Source organism: Vicia villosa, linkage group LG6, assembly GCF_029867415.1.
Source record: "Vicia villosa cultivar HV-30 ecotype Madison, WI linkage group LG6, Vvil1.0, whole genome shotgun sequence".
NCBI lineage: Eukaryota > Viridiplantae > Streptophyta > Magnoliopsida > Fabales > Fabaceae > Vicia > Vicia villosa.
Window position 1 is genome coordinate 133057487 of NC_081185.1, and position 26826 is coordinate 133084312.

A 26826-nucleotide genomic window follows, 5' to 3' on the forward strand; every position below is an offset into this window, starting at 1 on the left:
TAATTTAATAAGTGAAATACACATGACTGGTTGTTAAATAGTTTATAAACAAGTTTTTAATGATAATCTGATTTTTTTTACAATATAAAAAATTATGTAAAATGGTCAATTGTCAATGTTATTGTAGTGTTGAGAAAATACTACTAATTTTTTAATAAAGATTTCATGGTGACCGACCATTGGTTTTTTATGTAAACATAAAGGAACAAAGTAAACCATCTCAATAAAATAATTTTTAAATTATCTGTGTTTCTCTTATATAAACTCTTACTATCTCTTATTGAAAAATAAAGAATCCAAATGTTTCTTTAGGCTCATAAGGACATTATCCTCTTCATTTAGGTTCTTTTATAGGGCACATTCAAATTGTGAAATCAGCGTTAATGGCGAATTCAGATATCTGTTTGATTCCTGGCAATGATGACAAACTTCTTATACAATTGGAAGTGATTATTGAGGAGATGAAAAGTGCCAAACCGTGTTCCATTCAAAAGATTGGTGATGATGGATCTATATTGCACTTGTGTGTTAGGTATAATCATTTTGAGGCTCTGAAATACATAGTGCAATCAGTGAATGGAGCCAAAGAGCTATTGCATGTTCAAGACAAAGAGGGTAACACCATTCTTCATTGGGCAGTTAACCTCAAGCAATTTCAGGTATTCATCTTGCCAAACTTAATCGAAAATTTAGTTTTATTTAATAATTATTGATATTTTAATCACTTTATAAAGAGATTGATGAACCATTCTTTGTAGACCTTTTCTTTTTTATAGTATCATTATTTATTTATGTGCATATATATGCCTATGAAACTTAAGACCAATTTTTATTTTATATTTTAAATTATATATATATATATATATATATATATATATATATATATATATATATATATATATATATATATATATATATATATATATATATATATATATATATTCTAATGGTTAAAAATAATAAGCAATTAAATATGGAGAGAGAAAATAATATTCATTTATTTTAACCATTAGATTGAAAAAAATTAATGGTCAAGATGTGAAGTAAGTCTTGATAATTTAGTCTTAGAGTAAGAATATCCTTTCTCATATATATAAAATTAATTGTCGGTAAAATTTAGTGGATACTTCATAGCATAATATTTTATATATAAAAAAGAAAATTTTACACCTAATTGTAAATACTCATTATATTTTGACTTATTTTAAACAAAATAACCATCATATTCTTACATGTATTGATTTCTTTATTATTAAAAAAAATAAAATAAGTATTTTTCAATAAGGGTGTGTTTGGTTCGAGGTAAATGGAGGGGAGGGGAGGGGAAGGAATGTTTATAAAAAAATGTGTTTGGTTCAATTATTAGGAGGGGAGAGGAGGGGAGGGGAGAGGAGCAAAATCCCTCCATATCACACTTTTTGCGTCCCCCCGAATTGGAGGGATTCGGAGGGGAGGGGAGGAAATGTGATTATTAATATTTAATAAATTAATATATTTACTAAAATACCCTCAATTTTATTTTATTATTTCAAAATTATTACTTTCTTTCGTCTGTTTTTTTTTATATTATTTTTCTCTATTGCTTATATCGATTCATTATAATTATTCTTTACCTTTAAATTATTATATTTATTTAGTAAAAATTATAATCACTACAGTTTTTTTATTTATTATTATTATTATTATTTTTATGTTTATTTATATTAATTTTTTTTAATTTTGTTATGTATTCTATTATATATATATTTAATATAAAATTTTAAACCATTCATTTATTTTATATATATATATATATATATATATATATATATATATATATATATATATATATATATATATATATCTATATATATAACATTAAGTTATTTTATGTATTCAAAAGTTATTATCAACGGATTTATAATTTTGCGTCGAAAGTTATACTATTTATCAAGTGTATTCAATTTTTTTAACGTTACGTGGTAAGTTATAAATTTTTAATCACTCAACATTACAAATATTATTTCCAAAAAATTATTTATAAAATTTTCACATTTGAATATCATATCGGACTAAGATTATAAGGATAAAAATGTCAATTATTAATAAAACCCCTCCCCTCCCCTCGTGAACCAAACATATTTTTAACTAAAATCCCTTCCTTCCCCTCCCCTCCCCTCGTTTGAACCAAACATACATATAATTAATAAAAATCCCTCCCCTTCCCTCCCCTCCCGTTCCCTCCATTAAAATCCCTCCCCTCCCCTCCCCTCCCCCTCGTTTGAACCAAACAGACCCTAAAGTATTTTTACTCATTGCTAACTCTATCTATTATTTTGAAAAAAAATTACTTTTGAGTAAGTGGTTTAGGGTTTGAGACCTAACTATTGTGTGTGAAAAAAATTCACTTGAAAATAAAATAAAAAATATTTATTAATAACTCTTTATTATTTTGAAAAAAGATTTAGATTCATTGAAGAAATTAAGTTGAAAGAGAAAATTTTATTTTATGTACTCAATAGACTCTTTGACGGAAAAAAAACTATTTTAGAGGGGACCTATTATCCTATATAAGAGGAAAAATCAAATTCACAAGATTGACTGAAAGAACACTAGGTAAGTCACGCTCAAGAAATTTTAAGTAAGACGAGATAACGGATAACACGCCATTCTTTGAATGACACCATCACCACCTAGTGGGAGTTGGGGAGAGGGTCACATTCCAAATATTGAACAATAAATTAGTGATCTTTTCTTGTTGTTAGACGAAAAAGGGATCTATTAAATTCCACTTTAAGTCTCAAGCTGAATTATCACTCATATACATTCCTACCTGACCAACATACCAATCCTCCTGCTGATTAGAGATACTAAAAAGTCTAAGGACATAATCCATAGGTCCTTCTAAAAGAAGGTGAGGAGGTCTGATCCCACTTTCTTACTAAGATTTCCACAAACTAATAACAAGAATCCTCAACTTTAGAAAGATGAGATATGAGATTCACAAATCACTCTGTAACCCTAGGTAGTCTTGAGATGAGAGTTGACCCACTGGTAACCTTAGGTACTTGAAGGAAATGGTCTCTTAGAAATAATACACAAAAAATTAATTACACCGTAATTGAAACAGAGACTAATGATTACTTACATAAACATGATATTGCGCTTTTGATAAAAGATTAATTCATATTGCATTTATTTCGTTATCTAAAAGTGATTTGTTTTTTCTTAACTCTTCACAGACCATAAAATTCTTGCTTTCACTTCCCGAAATAAGAGCAACATCAAACACTTTGAATAATAAAGGTTTCACACCTTTGGATATAATGAACAACAATTCTTCAACAGATTTCATAGACATTGCAATCCAATATATTTTAACAGAATCGGGAGTCCAAAGAACTTATACAAATGCACATATTTGTAATTCCCATGAATCAAATCAATCACAACAACCCAACAGTAAAACAAAAAAGTGGGAGAATTTATGGTCAGAGTATCTACAACATCAAGGTAATTGGATAGAAGAAACACGTGGCACATTGATGATTGTAGCAACTGTAATTGCAACCATGACATTTCAATCGGCATTAAATCCTCCAGGTGGAGTATGGCAAGAGAATACACATAATGGTGCATACACATGCATAAAGTATGGCATTTGCAGAGCTGGAACTGCAATTGTTGGTTATGATTGGGCAAAAGATTTTGTTATATTTATGTCTTTTAATACTATTTCTTTTTTTGCTTCTCTTTGTGTTGTGTTGATTCTCATTTGTGGTTTTCCACTTCAGAATAAGGTTATAATGTGGATATTAACTATTGCAATGACTATTGCAGTTACATTTATGTTGCTAACATATATGTGGGTCATTGGGTTGGTGACGCCTGGTCATATTTATTATGATGCTTATAGGTTAGGGTTTATTTTAGGCGGTGCTTGGGGTGTTATACTTCTTGTTGTTGCTTTGATTCAAATTGTAAGGTTTGTTTTCTGGATAAAGGAAAGGAAGAAGAAGAAGAAGAAGAAGAGGAAGATGATGATGATGATGAGGCACATGTAAGAAAACTTCACAATGTAACCATAACAAATAACTATCCACTAAAAATGGATGTATTATGTTTTTTCTACCGTGTACAAAAGAATGGGTTATTCCGTTATTGTATTTCATTTACTAAGTTTATTATGTATTTCAATTAAAATTTGAGTTGATGAAAATCACCTTTACTAAACCAACTATAAAATGAGAGTTACCTCCCGTTATAAGCACATGTCAATATCATCTTGCATTTAATTTGAAACTTTAAACACATGTCATCGCGCCAAAAAATGAACATCTAGATTATGATAAGTGTGAATCCTTATTGAAAATATCATAGCATATGATTTAACAAATTTTTAATAGAATCTAATATCATCTTAAAATTTTGATTAGGCTAACTTAACCTTATAAAATCAGATTGTAAGATAAAGTTTGACCTCGCTAATATATATATATATATATATATATATATATATATATATATATATATATATATATATATATATATATATATATATATATATATATATATATATATATATATATATATATATATATATATATATATATATATAATGTTAAGAGTGTATTCTTACATTGTAGGACTAACACATCCTCACCTCATTATGTTTATGATTGTGCATTTGGAACATGACCAAAAAGGTTTAATAGTTAAAACTTTTACGCCCTTCGTTCCTTTTTAAGTGTCATTTTAGCATAAAGTTCTTCAACCAAGACAGTAGATTGTTAGAGTTATTTTTCCTATTATACCCTACTTTATTTTTTCTTTTCAAATAAATTCAATCATACACTCTCTATTTCTCTTTTTTCCAATAACTAATTGAAAAAATAATTAATTTTATGGAAAATGTGAAGTTGAGTTATTGAGAAAGTAAGGGTATAATTGACAAAGTATAACATTAAACTATAAAAATGACACGTAAATATAAACAAAAAAATTCTTTTAAAACGACACTTAAAAAGAAACGGGGGAGTAGCATATATATATATTATAACAGATTTTAAATAAACTCTTATACTATCTTAAAATTTGAGTTCTACTAAGTACGACTTTACACAATTATGATAATAAGGTTATTAATGTGTGATTCTTAATATATATTTTTTTTAAAGAATCCTAAAAGTGTGATACTACAATTTCTTTTTAAAACTATTTGGTTGACTCATGCGATACACAATACACTATATTAAATACTATAGGTGTTTTATCACTTTTCATTGATAAATCAGGGGGTTTTCTATTGATTACCTGTAAAATAAATTAATAAGTGTTTACATATCTTACGTAATTTTGACACTAATAAGTTTGGCATGTGAAGAGCTTTATATATAGAAGACGGTTAGAACCACCCCAAGTCACCTAGTGTAGGATGCGGAAGACCCTTCGACTAAATTTGACAAATGACAATTACCTAAGGTAGTGGGGGAGCCAGAAAAATTATGAAGCCTGGGCAAAAATTTAAAGACCGCAAATTCACATTGTATATAATATATAAATAGTCATCAATCAAAATGAAAGAGACTCGTCATTTTGTCAACAAAAGTATAGTTTAAAATAAAATAGATGAAACATAACATTATAATAGCGTGTTAAATAAAATCATGAGGAAAATGTCTTTTCCGAGACTTCTCTACAGTGAATGTTCGAATAATATCAATATCATCAAGTAACTTGAATATCTCCCGCTCGGTGTAACATACCATCAAGTCATTGAACCACAGATAATTGATCTTATTGCACAATTTAGACTTGATAATCTTCATTGTTGAAAAATCTCTTTCAACGGATGTTATCAACACTGACAAGTCATACCTTGTGCCATGAGATATCTTGAGTAATCTACAGAACAAGTCAAACAAATATTATATAAGTCTCTTGATTCCTTGGTTGCTTTAGCAAACTTACTTGCCACATTTTGTCTTTGATTATTATAATCATCGTAGTGCTTAACAAATGAGTTGTGCAAACATTTATGACTTCCAACGTGATCTTTCAAGGCTTGAGATGCATGCTTCTAAACTCTATATCCTTTTTTAGTGAAGACTTCAAAACCAAAGTGCTTGGCCGTCCCGTTGCTTAAAGAGAACAAAATAAAAACAATAAGTTGCATCATTGATCTCACTGTATTCTAACCATGTATAATTTTGACACTAATAAGTTTGGCATGTGAAGAGCTTTATATATAGAAGACGGTTAGAACCACCCCAAGTCACCTAGTGTAGGATGCGGAAGACCCTTCGACTAAATTTGACAAATGACAATTACCTAAGGTAGTGGGGGAGCCAGAAAAATTATGAAGCCTGGGCAAAAATTTAAAGACCGCAAATTCACATTGTATATAATATATAAATAGTCATCAATCAAAATGAAAGAGACTCGTCATTTTGTCAACAAAAGTATAGTTTAAAATAAAATAGATGAAACATAACATTATAATAGCGTGTTAAATAAAATTATGAGGAAAATGTCTTTTCCGAGACTTCTCTACAGTGAATGTTCGAATAATATCAATATCATCAAGTAACTTGAATATCTCCCGCTCGGTGTAACATACCATCAAGTCATTGAACCACAGATAATTGATCTTATTGCACAATTTAGACTTGATAATCTTCATTTTTGAAAAATCTCTTTCAACGGATGTTATCAACACTGACAAGTCATACCTTGTGCCATGAGATATCTTGAGTAATCTACAGAACAAGTCAAACAAATATTATATAAGTCTCTTGATTCCTTGGTTGCTTTAGCAAACTTACTTGCCACATTTTGTCTTTGATTATTATAATCATCGTAGTGCTTAACAAATGAGTTGTGCAAACATTTATGACTTCCAACGTGATCTTTCAAGGCTTGAGATGCATGCTTCTAAACTCTATATCCTTTTTTAGTGAAGACTTCAAAACCAAAGTGCTTGGCCGTCCCGTTGCTTAAAGAGAACAAAATAAAAACAATAAGTTGCATCATTGATCTCACTGTATTCTAACCATGTATAATTCTTATACCATGCTTTACTAAATGCTCTTTTAACACTTCCAAATGAAGTACGGGAAAAGCTTGGCAAATCTTATTCCATTTGACACTATAATATATATGCCTGTTGCACCCCAAAATTTGCCCATTTTATTTATACCCAATTGGCTTTCATATTACATTCATGTACATACCTCATATAGGTCATTCATACATTCATTCATATCACCGTTACTGCCCAAGAAAATTGACAAAAAGAGGCCGAGGTTGGGGAAATTCTTGGTTAAGAAGAATCAGATCTGAGGCCTTATTGAAGAGGATCATCTCCATTGGCATACTCCTAAAATCAGGGTTTTATTTTCTCCGAGTAAAAGCTCTGGTTAAAAGACAAATTTCAGGTTCATCAGGGTTTTCAAATTGAGGTTTTGACCAAAGTCAACCCTGTTGACTTTTTGGTCAAAATTTAATCAGAAGATTATTTTTGAGTATGAAATCATGGGTGCATTGAGGGAGTATTCATTTGATTCTCATTGAGTTGAAGACTAATTGAGAATTAGATCGGAAGCGGATTAATCAGGAAAGTTCATCTGGAATCGAAAAAATCAGGACAATTGACCTTTTGGTCGAAGTCAAGGTCAACTGTCAACTATTGAAGGTTGGTTGAAAATTGGTAAAAGAGAATCACGAAAATTTTGAAAATCAAGTTTTAACTAAAATTGCCATTTTTGGAAATTAGTTAAATTTGGAAATTGCCAAAAAGGGAAGGTTCTAATACTTTAAGAAATTTGAAAGAGTTTGAGAATGGCTAAACAGCTGACTTTAGGTCTATTTTTCACATAGCTACAAGCATCATTTTGAAACAAGATCAAATACAAAAATGTTCATATCATTGCAAGTTGAAACTCTTCAGTCAGAAGTTTCTTCATTCGAGGCTCAGATCGGAAGTTACGAAGTCCTGAAGTTCATGATTCGAGGTTGTCAAGTCTTAAGTAGTTAGAGAAACTATGCATAATAACAATTGAGTGTGAGCATGTAACTTTGAGGCAAGGTTTCACATGGATGCAAGCTATGTTTCGAGAACTCTTCAACATCAAGATTGTCCTCCCCATGACAATAAACAATGTTGTAGAAAGAATCGTGAGCCAATTCTCCATGAATGGACAGATATACGCATGGAAAGAAACTGATCCGTTGAGAAATGATTGTCAGGCATATAAGATTTTGAAGAGCATTCATGGCGTGGCCAAACGATCGTCTTTAATCTCATTTTCGATACGGTTACAAGCTTTATTTCGGATCAAGGTCAACTACAAAAGTGTTCATTGTATTACGACCTGTAAGTTTGCAGAAGAAATTATTTCCAAATGAGGCTCGGTTCAAGAGTTATGGGGATTCGAAGTCGCTGAGTCGAAATTGTGAATACGGCAACCATCCGGACTTGCTACCAGTTTGATGTCATAACTTCAAGAGTGATTAGCATGATGATATGATCATTGTCTCAAAGCATTTTCAACATCAATATTCTTCTCTTGCATTCCCTCTTCGCAATGTTTCCGAGATTGAGTCAAATGGTGATAGAGGGAATAAGTTACATGTGTATGAAGGTGACCTCATGAGAGTCGGTTTTCGTAACAAGGCATCTGCTTGAATTTCTCGCAGCATGGTCACGCGGGAGGCAAGAATCACTGCTTATGTTATTTTTGCTGCATTGTTCTTATTCACCCTCAGCTGCTGCATATTCCATTAATAGCCAAACAGCACTGCATACATGAAAAGAAAAAAGAAAGTTTACTACAAAAGGAACAACTTGCACATTAAGTTGTTGAAAAAAGATCCACTACTTGCAACTCACCATACACCCACACTCTCACTATATAATTCCAAACCCCTCACCAAGTGAAGACCCCTTCAGATTTTCAGATTTTTTTCTTCTCACTTCGATTTCTCTCTTCACTCTCTCCAAGCTCCCATTTTTCTCTCATCACTCTTCTTTCTCTCTCTACAAAGTTTGTTACAATCTTGTAACAAACTCATCAACCTTCATCCTCATCCTCACACAATCATCATCTTCATCATCTTTCAATCACCATTATGGCTTCAATTGAAACCTGATACAAGCTTCAAAGCATCACCATCATCTTCATCAATCACCTCCATAATCATTTTGTGGTCATCACTTTCAAGAGAAGCAAGTATCCTCATCGTTCAATCTGCAAGTATTAAGTTCACTTCTCAAGTGTGCATTCATTCTTCACTGCAAGCCATCATCATTCTCAAGAAGCAAGGATTGGAACACAGCTGTGGAATTCTTCTTCAAATCTTGATCAAGATTCGCAACAAGTAAGCTCTATTCCTTTGCATTTAGAAGCATATAGGCCTGGAACCCGTCATCAGGGATTGGGTTAGGATTTAGACCACCATGTTTGCATTGAAGGTGTTGCATATCGTGTATGGATTTATTTTGAACATGAATTCGGTTTGCGTGGTATAGCTCTCATATGAATGTATGGATCACGTATTTGAATGCCTTGCGTCGCGAGGATTGCTTTGGTACTCGTTTTGTGTGATTTAGGGAGAGTCTTGAATGTTAGGGTTTTAGAAATGTGATTTGGATCGTGCATTAGAAGGAGAATCAAAGAAAACAGATGCGAGATTCATGATCTACGCGAAATTTCGAGGGGAAAGGTGTGTGCTTTCGTGATTTCTGGGCAAATCTTCCATAGCTCCGGCGGCGGCGCTAAGCTGAAGAAGATGACCGGAGCATCTCCAGCTCCGGCGAGGCCCTTGCATGGTTTCTTTTTGGTTTATTACGTGGCGATCTCTTATTGGCTTGAGTTCCCATTTCATTTCATTTTTGTCTTGTTGTAAATCATTGGTGCATGACGTGGTGAACCGTGATTGGCCCTGGTGTTATTTTGTCCTCATCTCACTTAAAACTAACTTGACCAATTGACATAGTGTACCTACATTAACTCACGTTGCTGCATGTAAATAAAAAAACTATAGGCTATGTGAGTAGTGCTGCATTAGTATTAGAATGAAAATAGTGTATAAAGGATGGGCCACGTGACTAGGGCCTTGGCGCCGTTGCTTTCTGCACACCCCTGTAATAGGCCCAAGCGCTAATTATAAAGGGATTAACTCATGCCAGATTTCGCTTTTACACCCCTGCCTGTTCAAATTTCTTTTATTTGCCATATTGATTTTCTTCATAACTTTTAATTCGTAAACCAGTTTTCCTTCAAATAAAAAATAAATAAAAATATGTTTTAGATAGAATCACATGTGTAAATAATTGTAGTATTTTTTCTAGATTTTTAGAAATTGTTTTCCTATTTTTAATAAATCCTTTCTTTCAACATGTTCGTTGTGTTTTTAAGTTTGATCGGTTTTGCAAATTAATTTTTGTTTAATACCTTAGGAGTAGAATTTGATTGCCATTTTTTGTGTGATATCAGTAGGCTCATATACCATATTGTGTGAAAAAAATAAAAGTTTAATTCTATGTTTTGGTTATGTTTTCATTAGATTTTCTATACCCGATTTGTGTGCGTTCCTAAACGGATAACCATGTGAATTTGACCTATAATTTGCTTTGCATTTATGCAATTGACTTAGTTTCTTTTTGTACATATAAGTAGGGATGTTTAGAGGTCCTAAGACCTGGAGTTGAATTTTTCAAGTCATGTTTTCTTATTTTACTTGATTTTTCTTTTTTACTTGTAGATAACTCACCTTTGGTTAACGATTGCATCATAACTTGTCCGAATGACCTATAATTTTGTATGAAACTTCGTGACATGATTCCATGATTGTTTAGACACCTATTAGAGGTCATTAGCTACTGACTTCCATCATTTGATTACATCTTTCTAACTTCACTCCTAATTTCAATTCTACTAACTAGTTTTGACCTAGTTTTGTATAGTTTTGTTAGAACTTTGTTTGTTTCAAGTTAATTGACTAACATAGATTGGTATAAGGTCTTGGACCTATAAATGAACTAATTGCTACTGACTTTAAGCTTTGTTCATGGTTTCATTTGCTTTTTGTTTTGATTAATGGATGTTTGTTCGCTAATGGTTAAGTGACGATTTATGCGATACTTTGGTAACTCTTTGTGAATATTTTCGTGTAGCGCCATATGGCTTTTGTGTTTGATTTAGGACATTTATTTCCTTGATTTGCTACTGCCCTAGGGCTCTCTTCTCATCTTGTTGGAGTTGTAACTCCATTCTTTTGCCATGTTCCCTTAGACTCTTCCTTCTTTGTTAAAAGGAATTGAGATAGGTTAGGATAGTTATCCTTGACCTTAGGGCCATTAGACTTAGATTAGAATAACTTAGATTAGAGAATAGGTTAGTTCCCTTTTTCATTCTCTTTTTCTTTTCAACTTTAAAACACTAATAAATAAAGATACGAATCACATTAAGAAAGTGATAGAGAAATGAGTGGGATTCATTCCCTAATCTGTTTCTCAATCACTTAGTGGGAGAGAAATGAGTGGGATTCATTCCCTAATCTGTTTCTCGGTCACTACTTAATGGGAGAGAAATGAGTGGGATTCATTCCCTAATCTGTTTCTCAAACATTAACTAATGGGATAGAAATGAGTGGGATTCATTCCCTAATCTGTTTCTTGAACATTATATAATGGGATAGAAGTGAGTGGGATTCATTCCCTAATCTGCTTCTCGATCATTATGCATTTTATGTGATTCTAATCGCAAAGTAAATCCCCTTAAAAAATACCCAACCAAAAACATTCAAAAACACTTAATAAAGGCTCGAATTAAAACAAAGTGACGAAGTGGTGCGAAACCTTGTATTGGGTTTTGTTCATCATGTAGTTACATAAAAAACACAAACCCAAGTTCATTCTTTTGCCTTGTTAGGCGCTTAAGAACAAGTTAAGTCCTTTCCAAAACTAGGCGTATAAGTCTCCAAAGGTCGAGCATCGTGGATTGTGACCTTAACCGCTGTTCAACTAAAAAACACAAAACAAATGGAAACTATGGAGCCGAACTACGGTCGTTCTGATTCCTGAAAAGGATACGTAGGCATTGGGTCGCGGGGCCTAAGCGAACACACTTGTAAATAATTCCTTCTTTTCCCCGTATTTCTTTTGCATTCATTCGCATTTAGGTTTAGACATTAGACACCCTTTAGATAGAAACAAACATAGGTGGATACCATCGAGTACGATGGGCGTGAGGGGTGCTAACACCTTCCCCTTGCGTAACCGACTCCCGTGCCCTATTCTCTGGTCGAAAGACCCTGTTCTTGTTCTGAGTTAGGTTTCCTGATATTCCTTTCCCGCGATGGGATGAATATATTAGTGGCGACTCTGATTCCATTTTTCGCGGTAGCGACAGCTGGCGACTCTGCTGGGGATGTTGATAGACCTGTTGCTGGTCCATCCTTAGTGAGTCGATCCTAGCCTGCGTTTGTTTGTTTATTTACTGGGTGTTTATTTGTTTTTATGTCCATACCTTGTATATATGTTTACATGTTTACTTTTCTGCCTGCATATCATGTTTATTTCTGTTTGCATATCATGCATATGGATTATATTCTGTGTTCCTTGGGGTCTTCTGTTCTGTTTTGCAGGTTGGGTGGGTTGTTCTATGAGGTAAAAGGCCCAATACCCAGGCCAGAGTTAACACATAGGATACCTAGGATAGAGTGGATAGTCATGACGCCAACAGAATGTCAGGTTCTGTTGATTGCGATCATGAGACCCACGACCAGCTGAGACTCGAATGGGATACCGTTGTTGGCATGTATTTGCAACAATGATGGTGTTTCAGGAGAGTTGCTAACGCTGGAGACCTTTTGACCTACCTTGACCTAGATTCACCTGTGAGTGGGGTGGGATATTCATGACAGGTACCGTTGGTGACTGTTCTGTTCTGTTGGTGATTATGGTTCTTATGGGTTTGTGGTATCTATGCCGGATTTTTGGTCCTGCAACATCCAATCCTGTTCAGAAGAAACATACACTTCTCCTATGTGGGGAGGAGCTTTCATTGCATCATAATCATCATAGCATGTTTAATTTCAAAAAAAAAAAAAAAAGAAGAAGAGAAAAAAGAAAAAAAAGAAGAAAAAAAGGAAAAAAGAGAAAAGAGATTAACATTCATATGCATGCCATTTTTCAGGTATCCAAAGTCAACACTTCTCATCAAGAATGGCTAACAGTGTGACCGTCAACAAAAAGACTACGAAGCATACCTTCTCTTGCAGTTTCTACCGTGAGGATATAACACCTTTGGTTCGATTGAGCACCCGAGTTACTGGGCAAAATTTGGATGAATTCAGAAAGACTTATGGCCACATTCTGCTTATGTTAACTACTCGTATTGATGAGTGGGGTCTCTACACTCTTCTTCAGTTTTATGATTCTGAGCTGCGCTGCTTTACCTTTCAAGATTACCAACTAGCCCCTACCCTCGAAGAGTATGCACACATTCTTCAAATCAAAGTTCGACATAAGGTTCCTTTCGTGTGTGCACCCGAGAAGCCCAAAATGGATCGCATTGCTGGTGCTCTTTATTTGAGCATGAAGGACGTTAAGGATAACTGGAAGCCTAATGGTGGGACCCATGGATTCTATGTGAAATTTCTGATGAGGGAAGCTGAAACCCTTGCTGATAAGGAAAAGTGGAAAGAATTCAATGCTCTCCTGGCCGTCATGATCTATGGATTAGTGATGTTCCCGAATATTCCAAATTTTGTTGATCTCACTGCCATTTGTCTCTTCATGGATCAAAATCCTGTACCCACTCTGTTGGCCGACACTTATTATGCCATCCATTCTAGGTATGGAAAAAAGGGATCAGTTGGGGGTTGTTTGCCAATACTGTACGAATGGTTTTCTTCACATTTGCCTAAAAGCGGAGCATTTGTCACTACAAGAGATTCACAAAAGTGGCCCCAAAGGATTATGGGACTTACTGCAAATGATATTGTTTGGTACCACCTCCGAACGGACATCGAGCAAGTTATAACCAGATGTGGGAGTTTTGGCAATGTTCCTCTCATAGGGACAAAAGGAGTTATCAACTATAATCCGAAGCTAGCACTGCGCCAGTTGGGTTTTGTACTAAAGGACAAGCCTTTGGATAAAGAAATATTTGAGTCCGTTTGTTTTGAAAAAGGAACCGATCCAGAAGGTTTGGAGAAAGTAAGGAGTGCGTGGAACAAAATTCATACAGAAGACCGAACTACTTTGGGGGGAAAGAATGCCATTGCTAAGAAAGCTTATACTGAATGGGTTGAAGAAAGAGTTAAGGAGCGCCTGCTGCCTTTCCCGAAGGTTAGCCCTCTATATGAACAACCACCTGAGATTTTAACTGCCACTGTACCAGCTGAGGAGTACAACCAAGTACATGTGGAGAATATCAGGTTGCGAGAAAAAGGGGAAGACGCTAAAATAAAGTACTTCTTGGTGGATCAGAAAAGGGCTGAATTAGCACATGAGGTTAAAATACTGAAAGGAGGATCTTCCAGAGTTCAAAAAAGGGCTAGAACTGAAAAGGGTGAAAGAGCTACCACTGTTCGTATTGAGGACCATCAAAGGGTTATAGAAGAAGCGGTAAAGAAAGCAGAAGAAAAGCTCAAGCAAGAGTACAGAGAAGATTTAAGGGCTCACAAGCTCAGAGTAGAGAAAGAGGCTAGGGCCGAGGTAAAGGGTTTGAAAAAGAAGCTTGAAGAGGAAACCACTCAGAGGGTAGCAATCAAGAAGAAGCTTGAAGAGGAAATTACTCAAAGGTTAGCCGTGGAGACACAACTCAAAGGTAGTCATCTCCGTTCCGCTCGACTAACAGAAGAGAATGCAAAGCTCAGAAACCAGATAGCAGAAATGGAAAGTACATCTGAAAAGAATACCCTCCCTGATTGCAAAGGATGTGAGAGCTTGGTGGCCCACTGTGATATGTTAGATGGGCAGTTGTTTCGCAAAGATGTGGTGATTCAAAGTTTTGTCAAAGGAAGAGACCGAGAAGTGACTAAGAAGATGTTTGATGAAACTAAGAAGTGGAGCGACGAGCACTTTAAACAAGGAGGACCTTTGTTTTACACCCAGATGGATTAGTGTTTGAGCTTGTATTTCGCGACCACCACCAGGCTTGTTGGATGGGGTCCTTTATCTTTTCTGTTGTTTGAACTATCTTGTCAATGTATGGGTATGCCCAAATTCAAAAAGAGATTATTAATGAAATTTGAGTCTTTTTGTTTCCTCTTGATGCTTACCTTTTGTCACATTGTTAAACATTCTTGATTAATATTAAATATTTTGGATACTCTGAAAATGGCACCTCACATCATATGCACACATGCACCTCATGCACATCATGCACAAACAGGTACATCAGATGGTGTTCTTATCTGACTGATCAGGTTTTCTCTTTCAGCAATTGCACCTCCGCCTACACATCGCTACTACACAAGGGCTAATCACTCACTGCAAATGGATCAGTTAAGGGACGATCTTATTCAGATGAGAACTCAGGTTACTGCTCAAATGGCTCAGTTCATGGAAGTCATGCAAAACATGGCTGATCGCCAAGAAGAACTCAGAATCAGGATGGACACAGTTGCTCAGGTTGTTGCGGACCCTCCACAAAGAAACCCTGCTGATATTCGTGTCAATGGTGAATCTGTGATCGGAGGACCTGGTGTAATTCCTCCTGCTGCTAATCAAGGTAATCCTTATGGGCCTCCCCAGCCCATTCCTGAAGGACAAGCCACACAACAAATCAGAAGAGCTGCTGCCATCCCCGTGTTGGAAGAAGATCGACATGAGGATCTATTTCCTGAAAGTGAGTTGGGATTTCCACATGATGCTGGAAGGTTGTTCAGAGGACTGGAGGAAAGGATGAGGGCCATGGAAGGCTAAGGACTCGGTATGGACATTAATGACTTGGGTTTGGTTCCTGGTGTCCGTGTGCCGCCAAAATTCAAAGTGCCAGATTTTGAGAAATACAAGGGGAATACTTGTCCTAAGACCCATGTTCGAGCTTACTACCGCAAGATGCATGTCTATTCTGAAGATGAGGGGCTGTTGATGCATTTCTTCCAAGATAGCCTAACTGGGGCATCCTTGGAATGGTATATGAGATTGGAGAGAGCTAATATCCGAAGTTGGAGGGACCTAGTTGATGCTTTCATAAAGCAGTATCAGTATAATGTTGACATGGCACCAAATCGCACTCAGTTACAGAATCTATCCCAGAAAGCTAATGAGTCCTTCAAAGAATATGCACAGAAGTGGCGCGAGTTGGCAGCTAGAGTCCAGCCACCTATGTTGGAAAGAGAAATGATGGATTTGTTCACCAACACTCTGGAGGGCCAATACTACTCCGCCTGCTCTGCATCCTCAAGTTTTGCCGAGTTGGTTATGATTGGTGAGCGAATTGAAAGTGGGATTAAGGCTGGTAGAATACAGAATCCGAGTGCTGCTAGTTCCTCTTCTGGGGCAGGAGGGAAGAAACCATATAACGGCTTTGCTAAGAAGAGAGAAGGTGAAACAAGTGCTGCTTACTATGGCAAAGGTAAAGGCCATGTTTATCCACAGGTAGCCGCTGTTACTATACCGAGTACTCCTCTTCAACAACAACCACAACAATAGCAGAGGCATCCCCCACGTCAGTATCAGCAAAAGTCGAGGCCACCAAGAGTTTTTGATCCCATACCTATGACATATGCACAATTACTCGCTCATCTCTTACATGGGGACTTGGTGCAACTTCGTACCATGGGCCCTCCACCTGCTAAGCTTCCTCCTAACTATGATGCTAATGCCCACTGTGAGTTTCATTCTGGGGCTGCTGGGCATGATATTGAACATTGCATAGGATTCATGCATAAAGTACAGGATCTGCTCGATTCAAAAGCTATTGAGTTCACCCCTACTCAAGGACCTAACGTTGTACAAAATCCTATGCCTTCCCATGGAACTCATGCCGCAAATGCCATCGATATTGTTGAATACACTTACTTGGTCAAGGATGTTATCGAATTGGGATCGTTGTTGCCATTATTGAAAAAGGAATTATTGAGGATGAGACTATACGCTGGTTGTGGAGAATTCTGTACTGATTGCATGGTCACCTCCTCAGTTTGTGACAAGGTGAAAGATGGGATTCAACAGTTGATAGATAGTGGGTATCTACAGTTTGAGCATGTGCGACATCCAAACTCAGTCAAGAATGAAATCAATGTGCTATCCATCCCGTATACTCCTACTAAGATCCCGATTCCTGCCAGAGCGCCGCCTTTGGTCATCACGTTGCCTGGTCCCATCCCATATACTAGTGAGAAAGCAATCCCATGGAATTATGGCGGAGAAGTTTTCTACCAAGGGGCCAAGTATGAGATTAAAGCACCGGTTGAGAAAGAAGATGTTGATAATGTTGTCGGCATTGGAAGAATGACGAGAAGTGGTCGTATTTTCAATCCTCCCCAGAATACTCGCGATGACAATGCAGAAGCTCTAGCTCAAGCAAAAGGGAAAAGAGTGGTAGAAGATACGGTAGATCCGGGGCAAAGCTCTAACTCTGAAGATACTGTGGCCAAAGAGATGGAAGAGTTCCTAAAGATCATCAAGAAAAGTGAGTATAAAGTGGTTGACCAATTGAGTCAAACTCAATCAAAGATTTCGATCTTGCAGTTGCTCTTGTGTTCGGAGACACATCGAAACGCTTTGTTGAGACTTTTAAGTACTGCTTTCGTCCCTCCAGAGATCTCAGTGAATCAACTTGAAGGGGTGGTGTCAAACATCAATGCTGGTAATGGATTGGGATTCACTGATGCAGACTTGCCCTCCGAAGGTAGAAACCATAATAGAGCTTTGCATATATCAGTGGAATGTAAAGGGACTATGTTATCTCGTGTTCTCGTGGATAATGGATCTTCTCTGAATGTATTACCGAAGTCGTCTTTGATGAGGCTGGATTACTCTGGTGTCGAGATAAGGCCGAGTGAATTGACAGTGCGAGCCTTTGATGGGTCAAAAAGATCAGTATTTGGGGAGGTTGACTTGCCAATAATGATAGGCCCTCAGCTTTTCACTATTACCTTCTTTGTGATGGATATCCACCCGTCTTACAGTTGTCTCCTGGGACGTCCATGGATCCATGCTGCTGGGGCCGTGACTTCCACTTTGCATCAGAAACTCAAATTCGCGACCCAAGGAAAGATAGTCACAATATGTGGGGAAGAAGAACACGTGGTAAGCCATCTTGCGTCTTTCAGGTATATTGATGTGGAAGGAGAGGTCCACGAAACACCTTGTCAAGCGTTTGAGGCTGTCCAGACTATCAAGATCCCTTATGTTGAAAAGAAGAAGTTAGGGGCCCCCATGTCTTCACTAAAGGAAGCTAAAGCTGTGGTTGAATCTGGTCATCCTGAAGGATGGGGCCGAGTCTTGGATCTACCAATCAAGCAGGATAAGGGTGGGATTGGATATCAGTTGGGTCAGAGTTCATCTAATGAGGCCTCCAAGAAGCCCGGAACCTTCGTTCCGATCAAGTTCTCTAGTGCTGGCATCGTCAAGGATCATGTTTGCGCTGCTGATGATGATATGGATAGTGATTATGACATTGAAGAATGGATCAAGCCGTGTGTCCCGGGACAGAAGCTTCTCAACTGGTCATCTGAAGACATCATCTCAATTGCTCTTGATCAAAAGTAATACTGTTTGTTTTTGTTTATCATGCAATAATTCCTGTGTTCTGCCCAAGACACAGTGAACACATGTAGGGCCTCATTTGTTGTTTTTCAATGTTAAAATCATTAATAAAAGGACGTTTTTGCATTCAAATATTTTGTTCCCTGTCTTTCATTGTTTTACTTTTACATTTATAATCAATAAAAAAATAATAAAAATGGCAACGTTTCTTATTCATCATCTTCCCTCTACTCTAAAATAAAGCATAAATCATAATTCATGCAGATCAACTTCTCCTCCAGATTCTGTTGGTAACGATCTTGCTATGCCTCGTTATGACTTTGACAATCCTATCTACACCGCTGAAGAAGGGGATGAAGAAGATTGTGAATTGCCTGATGAGTTGGCCAGATTGTTGAAACAAGAAGAGAAAGTGATCGAGCCACATCAAGAGCCTATTGAGACGGTGAATCTTGGCACCGAAGAGATGAGAAGGGAGGTTAAAATAGGGGCTTCTCTGAATGAGGGTGTGAAAGAAAAGTTGATTGGAATGTTGAAGGAGTATTCTGATATCTTCGCATGGTCTTACGAGGATATGCCTGGATTAGATACTGATATTGTTGTGCACAGGCTACCCCTTAAAGAAAATTCTCCGCCCGTCAAACAGAAACTCAGGAGAACACGTCCTGATATGTCCAAGAAAATCCAAGAAGAGGTTCAGAAGCAGTTTGATGCAGGTTTTCTTGCTGTAACAGTTTATCCACCATGGGTCGCCAACATTGTACCTGTACCTAAAAAAGATGGGAAGGTACGAATGTGTGTCGACTATCGAGATCTGAATAGGGCGAGCCCGAAGGATGATTTCCCGCTTCCTCACATTGATGTATTGGTAGATAATACTGCTCAGTTCTCAGTTTTCTCCTTCATGGACGGTTTTTCTGGTTACAACCAAATAAAGATGGCGCCCGAGGACATGGAAAAGACAACATTCATTACGCCTTGGGGCACCTTTTGTTACAAGGTCATGCCGTTTGGATTAAAGAATGCTGGGGCAACCTATCAAAGAGCCATGGTGACTTTGTTTCACGACATGATTCATAAAGAAATTGAGGTCTATGTGGACGACATGATTGCAAAGTCCCATACTGAAGAAGAGCACCTGGTTCATCTGAAGAAATTGTTTGAAAGGTTAAGAAAGTTCAGGTTAAGGTTGAATCCCAATAAATGCACCTTCGGAGTAAGATCAGGAAAGTTGCTTGGTTTCATCGTAAGTGAAAAGGGTATCGAGGTCGATCCCGCCAAGGTGAAAGCTATACAAGAGATGCCTGAGCCGAGAACTGAGAAACAGGTTCGTGGATTCTTGGGAAGGTTAAATTATATTGCAAGGTTCATCTCACACCTTACCGCCACGTGTGAACCTATCTTCAAGCTATTGAGAAAGAATCAGGCAATAAAGTGGGATGACAATTGTCAGAAGGCGTTTGATAAGGTTAAAGAGTATTTGCAAGAGCCTCCAATCCTCATGCCTCCAGTGGAAGGTAGGCCTTTGATTATGTACCTGACAGTCCTCGAGAATTCAATGGGGTGTGTGCTGGGTCAGCATGACGAGTCCGGTCGAAAAGAGCACGCAATTTATTACCTTAGCAAAAAGTTTACCGATTGTGAATCAAGATACTCACTACTCGAGAAAACTTGCTGTGCTTTGGCATGGGCTGCTCGCCGACTGAGACAGTATATGTTGACCCACACTACTTTATTGATTTCAAAGATGGACCCAATCAAATATATATTTGAGAAACCGGCATTGACAGGGAGGATTGCCCGTTGGCAAATGATCTTGACAGAATATGACATCCAATACACTACTCAGAAGGCCATTAAAAGTAGTGTGATTGCTGATTATCTTGCACATCAACCTGTGGACGATTACCAGTCTATGTACTTTGAGTTTCCTGATGAAGATATAATGTGCGTGGCAGAAACTTCCAAAAGTCAAGATCAAGAGGAAGGACCTGAACCAGGGGCGCGATGGACGCTCGTGTTCGATGGTGCCTCTAATGCATTGGGTAATGGTATAGGGGCTGTGCTTACTTCTCCAACAGGTTTTCATATTCCATTTACGGCCAGGATTTGTTTTGATTGTACTAATAATGTGGCTGAATACGAGGCTTGCATATATGGTATTGAGGCGGCCATTGATTTGAGGATTAAAAATCTCGCAGTTTATGGAGATTCTGCTTTGGTGATTAGTCAGATCAACGGAGATTGGGAAACACGCCACCCCAACTTGATTCCCTATAGAGAACATGTGGTGAAATTGGCTCAATACTTTGATGAGATCACCTTCGATCACATCCCTCGAGAGGAAAATCACTTGGCTGATGCTTTGGCCACTTTAGCATCCATGTTCAAAGTCAAATGGGACAATGAAGCGCCGTCAATTGTGATCAAAAGGTTGGATGAACCTGCATTCTGTGGCGTCATTGATAATGTGCCTGATGAGAAACCATGGTTTTATGACATTAAGAAATTTCTGGAAACCCAAGAGTATCCTGAGGGTGCTTCCCTCACAGATAGGAAAACTCTGAAGAGACTATCTGCCAAGTTCTTCATTGCTGGAGGTGTGTTGTACAAAAGGAACTTTGATTCTGTGTTGCTCAGATGCGTGGATAGACACGAAGCAGCAAAGATCATGCAAGAGGTACACGAAGGATCCTTTGGTACACATGCAAGTGGGCACACCATGGCTAGAAAAATATTAAGAGCAGGTTATTATTGGTCGACCTTGGAACATGATTGTTTCAACCATGTGGTGGTATGTTACAAATGTCAAGTGTATGCAGATAGGGTTCATGTACCTCCGGTTCCTCTGAATGTGTTGACATCTCCTTGGCCATTTGCTATGTGGGGCATCGATATGATTGGGGAAATTAAGCCCACCGCCTCTAATGGACATCGTTTCATCCTCGTTGCTATTGACTACTTCACCAAGTGGGTTGAAGCTGCGTCTTATGCAAATGTCTCCAAGCAAGTAGTGACTCGCTTCATCAAGCACCATATAATTTGTCGTTATGGGGTTCCTGAGAGAATTATCACTGATAATGGATCCAACCTCAATAATAAGATGATGAAGGGACTATGCGAGGACTTCAAGATCACGCATCATAACTCCTCCCCGTACAGGCCAAAGATGAATGGCGCAGTTGAAGCGGCCAATAAGAACATCAAGAAGATTGTGCAAAAGATGGTGGTCACTTATAAGGATTGGCATGAGATGTTGCCCTTTGCTTTACATGGTTATCGTACCTCGGTGCGCACTTCCACAGGGGCAACTCCTTTCTCGTTGGTATATGGCATGGAAGCGATTCTTCCGGTTGAGGTTGAGATTCCTTCATTAAGGGTATTAACAGATGTGAAGCTCAGTGAAGCTGATTGGGTCCAGACCAGATTTGATCAACTGAACCTTATTGATGAAAAGAGACTAGCGGCCATATGCCACGGGCAAGCCTATCAAAAGAAGATGAAGAGAGCCTTCGACAAGAAGATTCGACCTCGACACTTTCAGGTTGGTGACCTTGTGCTCAAGAAGATCCTGCCCATTCACAACGATCCTAGGGGAAAGTGGACTCCGAATTACGAAGGGCCTTATGTCGTAAAGAAAGTCTTCTCAGGTGGCGCCATGATCCTCTCAACTATGGATGGCGAAGACTTCCCACTTCCCGTGAATGCCGACGCAGTTAAAAAATACTTCGCATAAACCTGATCAAAAAATAAAAATAAAAGAAAAGGAAAAGATCAGGAAAAAGAATGAAAAAGAAATAAAGTATACCCGCTAAGTTGAAAACCCGAAAGGGCGACTTAGGCAAAAAGGGGGTCCTGGTGGATTGAAAACCCGAAAGGGCGGTCCAGGCAAAAGAGGGACAAAAAGCGAATGACTGCGTCGTGCATTAGATCCTCGAGCATAGTTAGTCACCATAAATGGAGGGCTCACAAGGGCGAAGGATCAATCCATTCATCCATTTCGGAAAGCAAAGCAGAAGGAATATCAAAGATCTGCAAGGCATAGCAAGATTGGAACCCAATGGAATCTTTTCTTACGTTGCCATGTTTGTAAATTCTATTTGTTTTCCTTTTTGGTGGCCACCTCCTTAAGGGGCCGCTTCCTGGTGTACTCGCCTATGTTAGGCATTTCTTTTCATTAATAAAAAAGATATTTCACTCAAAAATTCCTACATCGTTTTATTTTTACTGTTTTGTTTACAAAAGCGTCCAATTATTTTGGTAAGCATTGCATTTCTAACATCGAAGTCCTACAAAAAGAACATGAACTAAAACAAATAGAATTGCTTAAAGATTTTGAGTACTCGGGATGGTGGACGAGGTAGAACCATCATACCTGGGGCATATTTGCTTGTTTTGTTTTGCAGGAATCTCCGATCATTCAGCACAGTCAGATGCCAGTACCTATGCTTCAGGAACCCAAAGGTCTCCTTTCCTTCAAATACCAGAGTTTATTTCTCTGGAGAGCTCTCATCCAGGGCTCGAAAAGCTCCGCAGTGTTGATTAGACTCCCTTATTCTTCGACAAAGATGTGGAAGTTCAAAAGGGGAGGTGCAATCTTCAAGCTTCAAAACGAGATGACGGTGTTGCCGTTCAAAGGTGCCATCGTGCCTCCTTCCTCACAAGTCTCATGGTGCAAGTTTCCCTCCTGCAGAAGTTACATATTGGAAGTCGGTCGAGAAACCATCTGGTGTGGCCTCGCAAGGTCAGGGCACCAAGAAGAAGTCCCCACAGAGTGCTTAGAACGGAAAGCCCTCTCCGATTGTTCATCCATTATCTCTACATATAGTAATCATTGCATTCACATTGCATCTACAAAAACGCGTAGCATTTCCATGAATATGGAGCATTACGCCACGGAAAAATTCAAACATGCATCAATGCATAGGCCAAGTTCGTATGTGATTCCAAGGCACAAAGTAACATATCCCCAAAAGAAATCTTTCTTTCTCCCTCCAGTGCGGACTGGATACAAAGTCTTTCTTTGTCAAGATCATTACCTTCTTTGGTTATTTCCCGTTTGCAGAGCGCAATCGTTTGGATAACCCACGCTTTGTGTGTGGCAATTCGAACGATCGCTACTCTTGAAGAGTTACACCCCGCCTTTTGGCCTGTGGGATTCAGTCAAGTCCAATAATTATTGGCATCTCCTTTAAAGTCCTGTTGTTACAGGCATCTTTCAAAATCTGGTTGTTACCAGTAAAAGTCCTATGGTTATAGGCACCCTTTGGTTGAGTCTAGTGGTTACTAGCCCTTTCCTTTAAAGTCCTGTTGTTACAGGCATCTTTCAAAATCTGGTTGTTACCAGTAAAAGTCCTATGGTTATAGGCACCCTTTGGTTGAGTCTAGTGGTTACTAGCCCTTTCCTTGAAGTCCTGTTGTTACAGGCATCTGTCAAAATCTGGTTGTTACCAGTAAAAGTCCTATGGTTATAGGCACCCTTTGGTTGAGTCTAGTGGTTACTAGCCTTTTCCTTAAAGTCCTGTGGTTACAGGCATCCTTCAAAGTCTGGTTGTTACCAGCAAAGTCCTGTTGTTACAGGCATCCTTTGGTTAGGTCTGATCGTTGTTGGTCCTCTCCCTCAAGGTCTGGTTGTTACCAGTGAAAGTCCTATTGTTATAGGCATCCTTTGGTCAGTCCTAGTTGTTACTAGTCTGTCCCTGAAAGTCCTGTTGTTACAGGCATCCTTTGGTCAGATCTGAGTGTTATTAGTCCTTTCTTTCAAAGCCCGGTTGTTATCGGCAAAGGTCCAGTAGCTGACTGGCTTTTCTTGTGTATATCAAGCTTTTAATAGTATCCCTTGGTTGAAATCAGTGGTAACTGATATCCTCTTTCAAAATCAAAATTACAAATTCACCTCAGAGTTGTTACTCCAAAGTGCAAATTTTTGGTACTTTTGGGTATTCAATCCACTTACACCTCAAATGTCCAGAACCTGTATCGTTCGTACATTCGGGTCCAAGAAGATTGAATAGGGGCAGCTGTTGCACCCCAAAATTTGCCCATTTTATTTATACCCAATTGGCTTTCATATTACATTCATGTACATACCTCATATAGGTCATTCATACATTCATTCATATCACCGTTACTGCCCAAGAAAATTGACAAAAAGAGGCCGAGGTTGGGGAAATTCTTGGTTAAGAAGAATCAGATCTGAGGCCTTATTGAAGAGGATCATCTCCATTGGCATACTCCTAAAATCAGGGTTTTATTTTCTCCGAGTAAAAGCTCTGGTTAAAAGACAAATTTCAGGTTCATCAGGGTTTTCAAATTGAGGTTTTGACCAAAGTCAACCCTGTTGACTTTTTGGTCAAAATTTAATCAGAAGATTATTTTTGAGTATGAAATCATGGGTGCATTGAGGGAGTATTCATTTGATTCTCATTGAGTTGAAGACTAATTGAGAATTAGATCGGAAGCGGATTAATCAGGAAAGTTCATCTGGAATCGAAAAAATCAGGACAATTGACCTTTTGGTCGAAGTCAAGGTCAACTGTCAACTATTGAAGGTTGGTTGAAAATTGGTAAAAGAGAATCACGAAAATTTTGAAAATCAAGTTTTAACTAAAATTGCCATTTTTGGAAATTAGTTAAATTTGGAAATTGCCAAAAAGGGAAGGTTCTAATACTTTAAGAAATTTGAAAGAGTTTGAGAATGGCTAAACAGCTGACTTTAGGTCTATTTTTCACATAGCTACAAGCATCATTTTGAAACAAGATCAAATACAAAAATGTTCATATCATTGCAAGTTGAAACTCTTCAGTCAGAAGTTTCTTCATTCGAGGCTCAGATCGGAAGTTACGAAGTCCTGAAGTTCATGATTCGAGGTTGTCAAGTCTTAAGTAGTTAGAGAAACTATGCATAATAACAATTGAGTGTGAGCATGTAACTTTGAGGCAAGGTTTCACATGGATGCAAGCTATGTTTCGAGAACTCTTCAACATCAAGATTGTCCTCCCCATGACAATAAACAATGTTGTAGAAAGAATCGTGAGCCAATTCTCCATGAATGGACAGATATACGCATGGAAAGAAACTGATCCGTTGAGAAATGATTGTCAGGCATATAAGATTTTGAAGAGCATTCATGGCGTGGCCAAACGATCGTCTTTAATCTCATTTTCGATACGGTTACAAGCTTTATTTCGGATCAAGGTCAACTACAAAAGTGTTCATTGTATTACGACCTGTAAGTTTGCAGAAGAAATTATTTCCAAATGAGGCTCGGTTCAAGAGTTATGGGGATTCGAAGTCGCTGAGTCGAAATTGTGAATACGGCAACCATCCGGACTTGCTACCAGTTTGATGTCATAACTTCAAGAGTGATTAGCATGATGATATGATCATTGTCTCAAAGCATTTTCAACATCAATATTCTTCTCTTGCATTCCCTCTTCGCAATGTTTCCGAGATTGAGTCAAATGGTGATAGAGGGAATAAGTTACATGTGTATGAAGGTGACCTCATGAGAGTCGGTTTTCGTAACAAGGCATCTGCTTGAATTTCTCGCAGCATGGTCACGCGGGAGGCAAGAATCACTGCTTATGTTATTTTTGCTGCATTGTTCTTATTCACCCTCAGCTGCTGCATATTCCATTAATAGCCAAACAGCACTGCATACATGAAAAGAAAAAAGAAAGTTTACTACAAAAGGAACAACTTGCACATTAAGTTGTTGAAAAAAGATCCACTACTTGCAACTCACCATACACCCACACTCTCACTATATAATTCCAAACCCCTCACCAAGTGAAGACCCCTTCAGATTTTCAGATTTTTTTCTTCTCACTTCGATTTCTCTCTTCACTCTCTCCAAGCTCCCATTTTTCTCTCATCACTCTTCTTTCTCTCTCTACAAAGTTTGTTACAATCTTGTAACAAACTCATCAACCTTCATCCTCATCCTCACACAATCATCATCTTCATCATCTTTCAATCACCATTATGGCTTCAATTGAAACCTGATACAAGCTTCAAAGCATCACCATCATCTTCATCAATCACCTCCATAATCATTTTGTGGTCATCACTTTCAAGAGAAGCAAGTATCCTCATCGTTCAATCTGCAAGTATT

The 26826-nt window shown here is 37.7% G+C and overlaps 1 protein-coding gene and 1 pseudogene across 1 annotated transcript; both read left to right on the top strand.

The window, feature by feature from the left end:
- Positions 1–383: 383 nt before the first annotated feature.
- On the top strand, positions 384–4004 carry LOC131614715 (uncharacterized; the record flags this gene model as incomplete). Its single annotated transcript, XM_058886274.1, has 3 exons — positions 384–659; positions 3222–3606; positions 3769–4004. Coding segments are annotated over exons 1-3 (897 nt in total), but the record flags the coding sequence as incomplete, so codon positions are not given.
- A 9203-nt stretch (positions 4005–13207) lies between these two features.
- LOC131614716 (uncharacterized) lies at positions 13208–22445 on the top strand (annotated as a pseudogene).
- The last annotated feature ends 4381 nt before the right edge of the window (positions 22446–26826 follow it).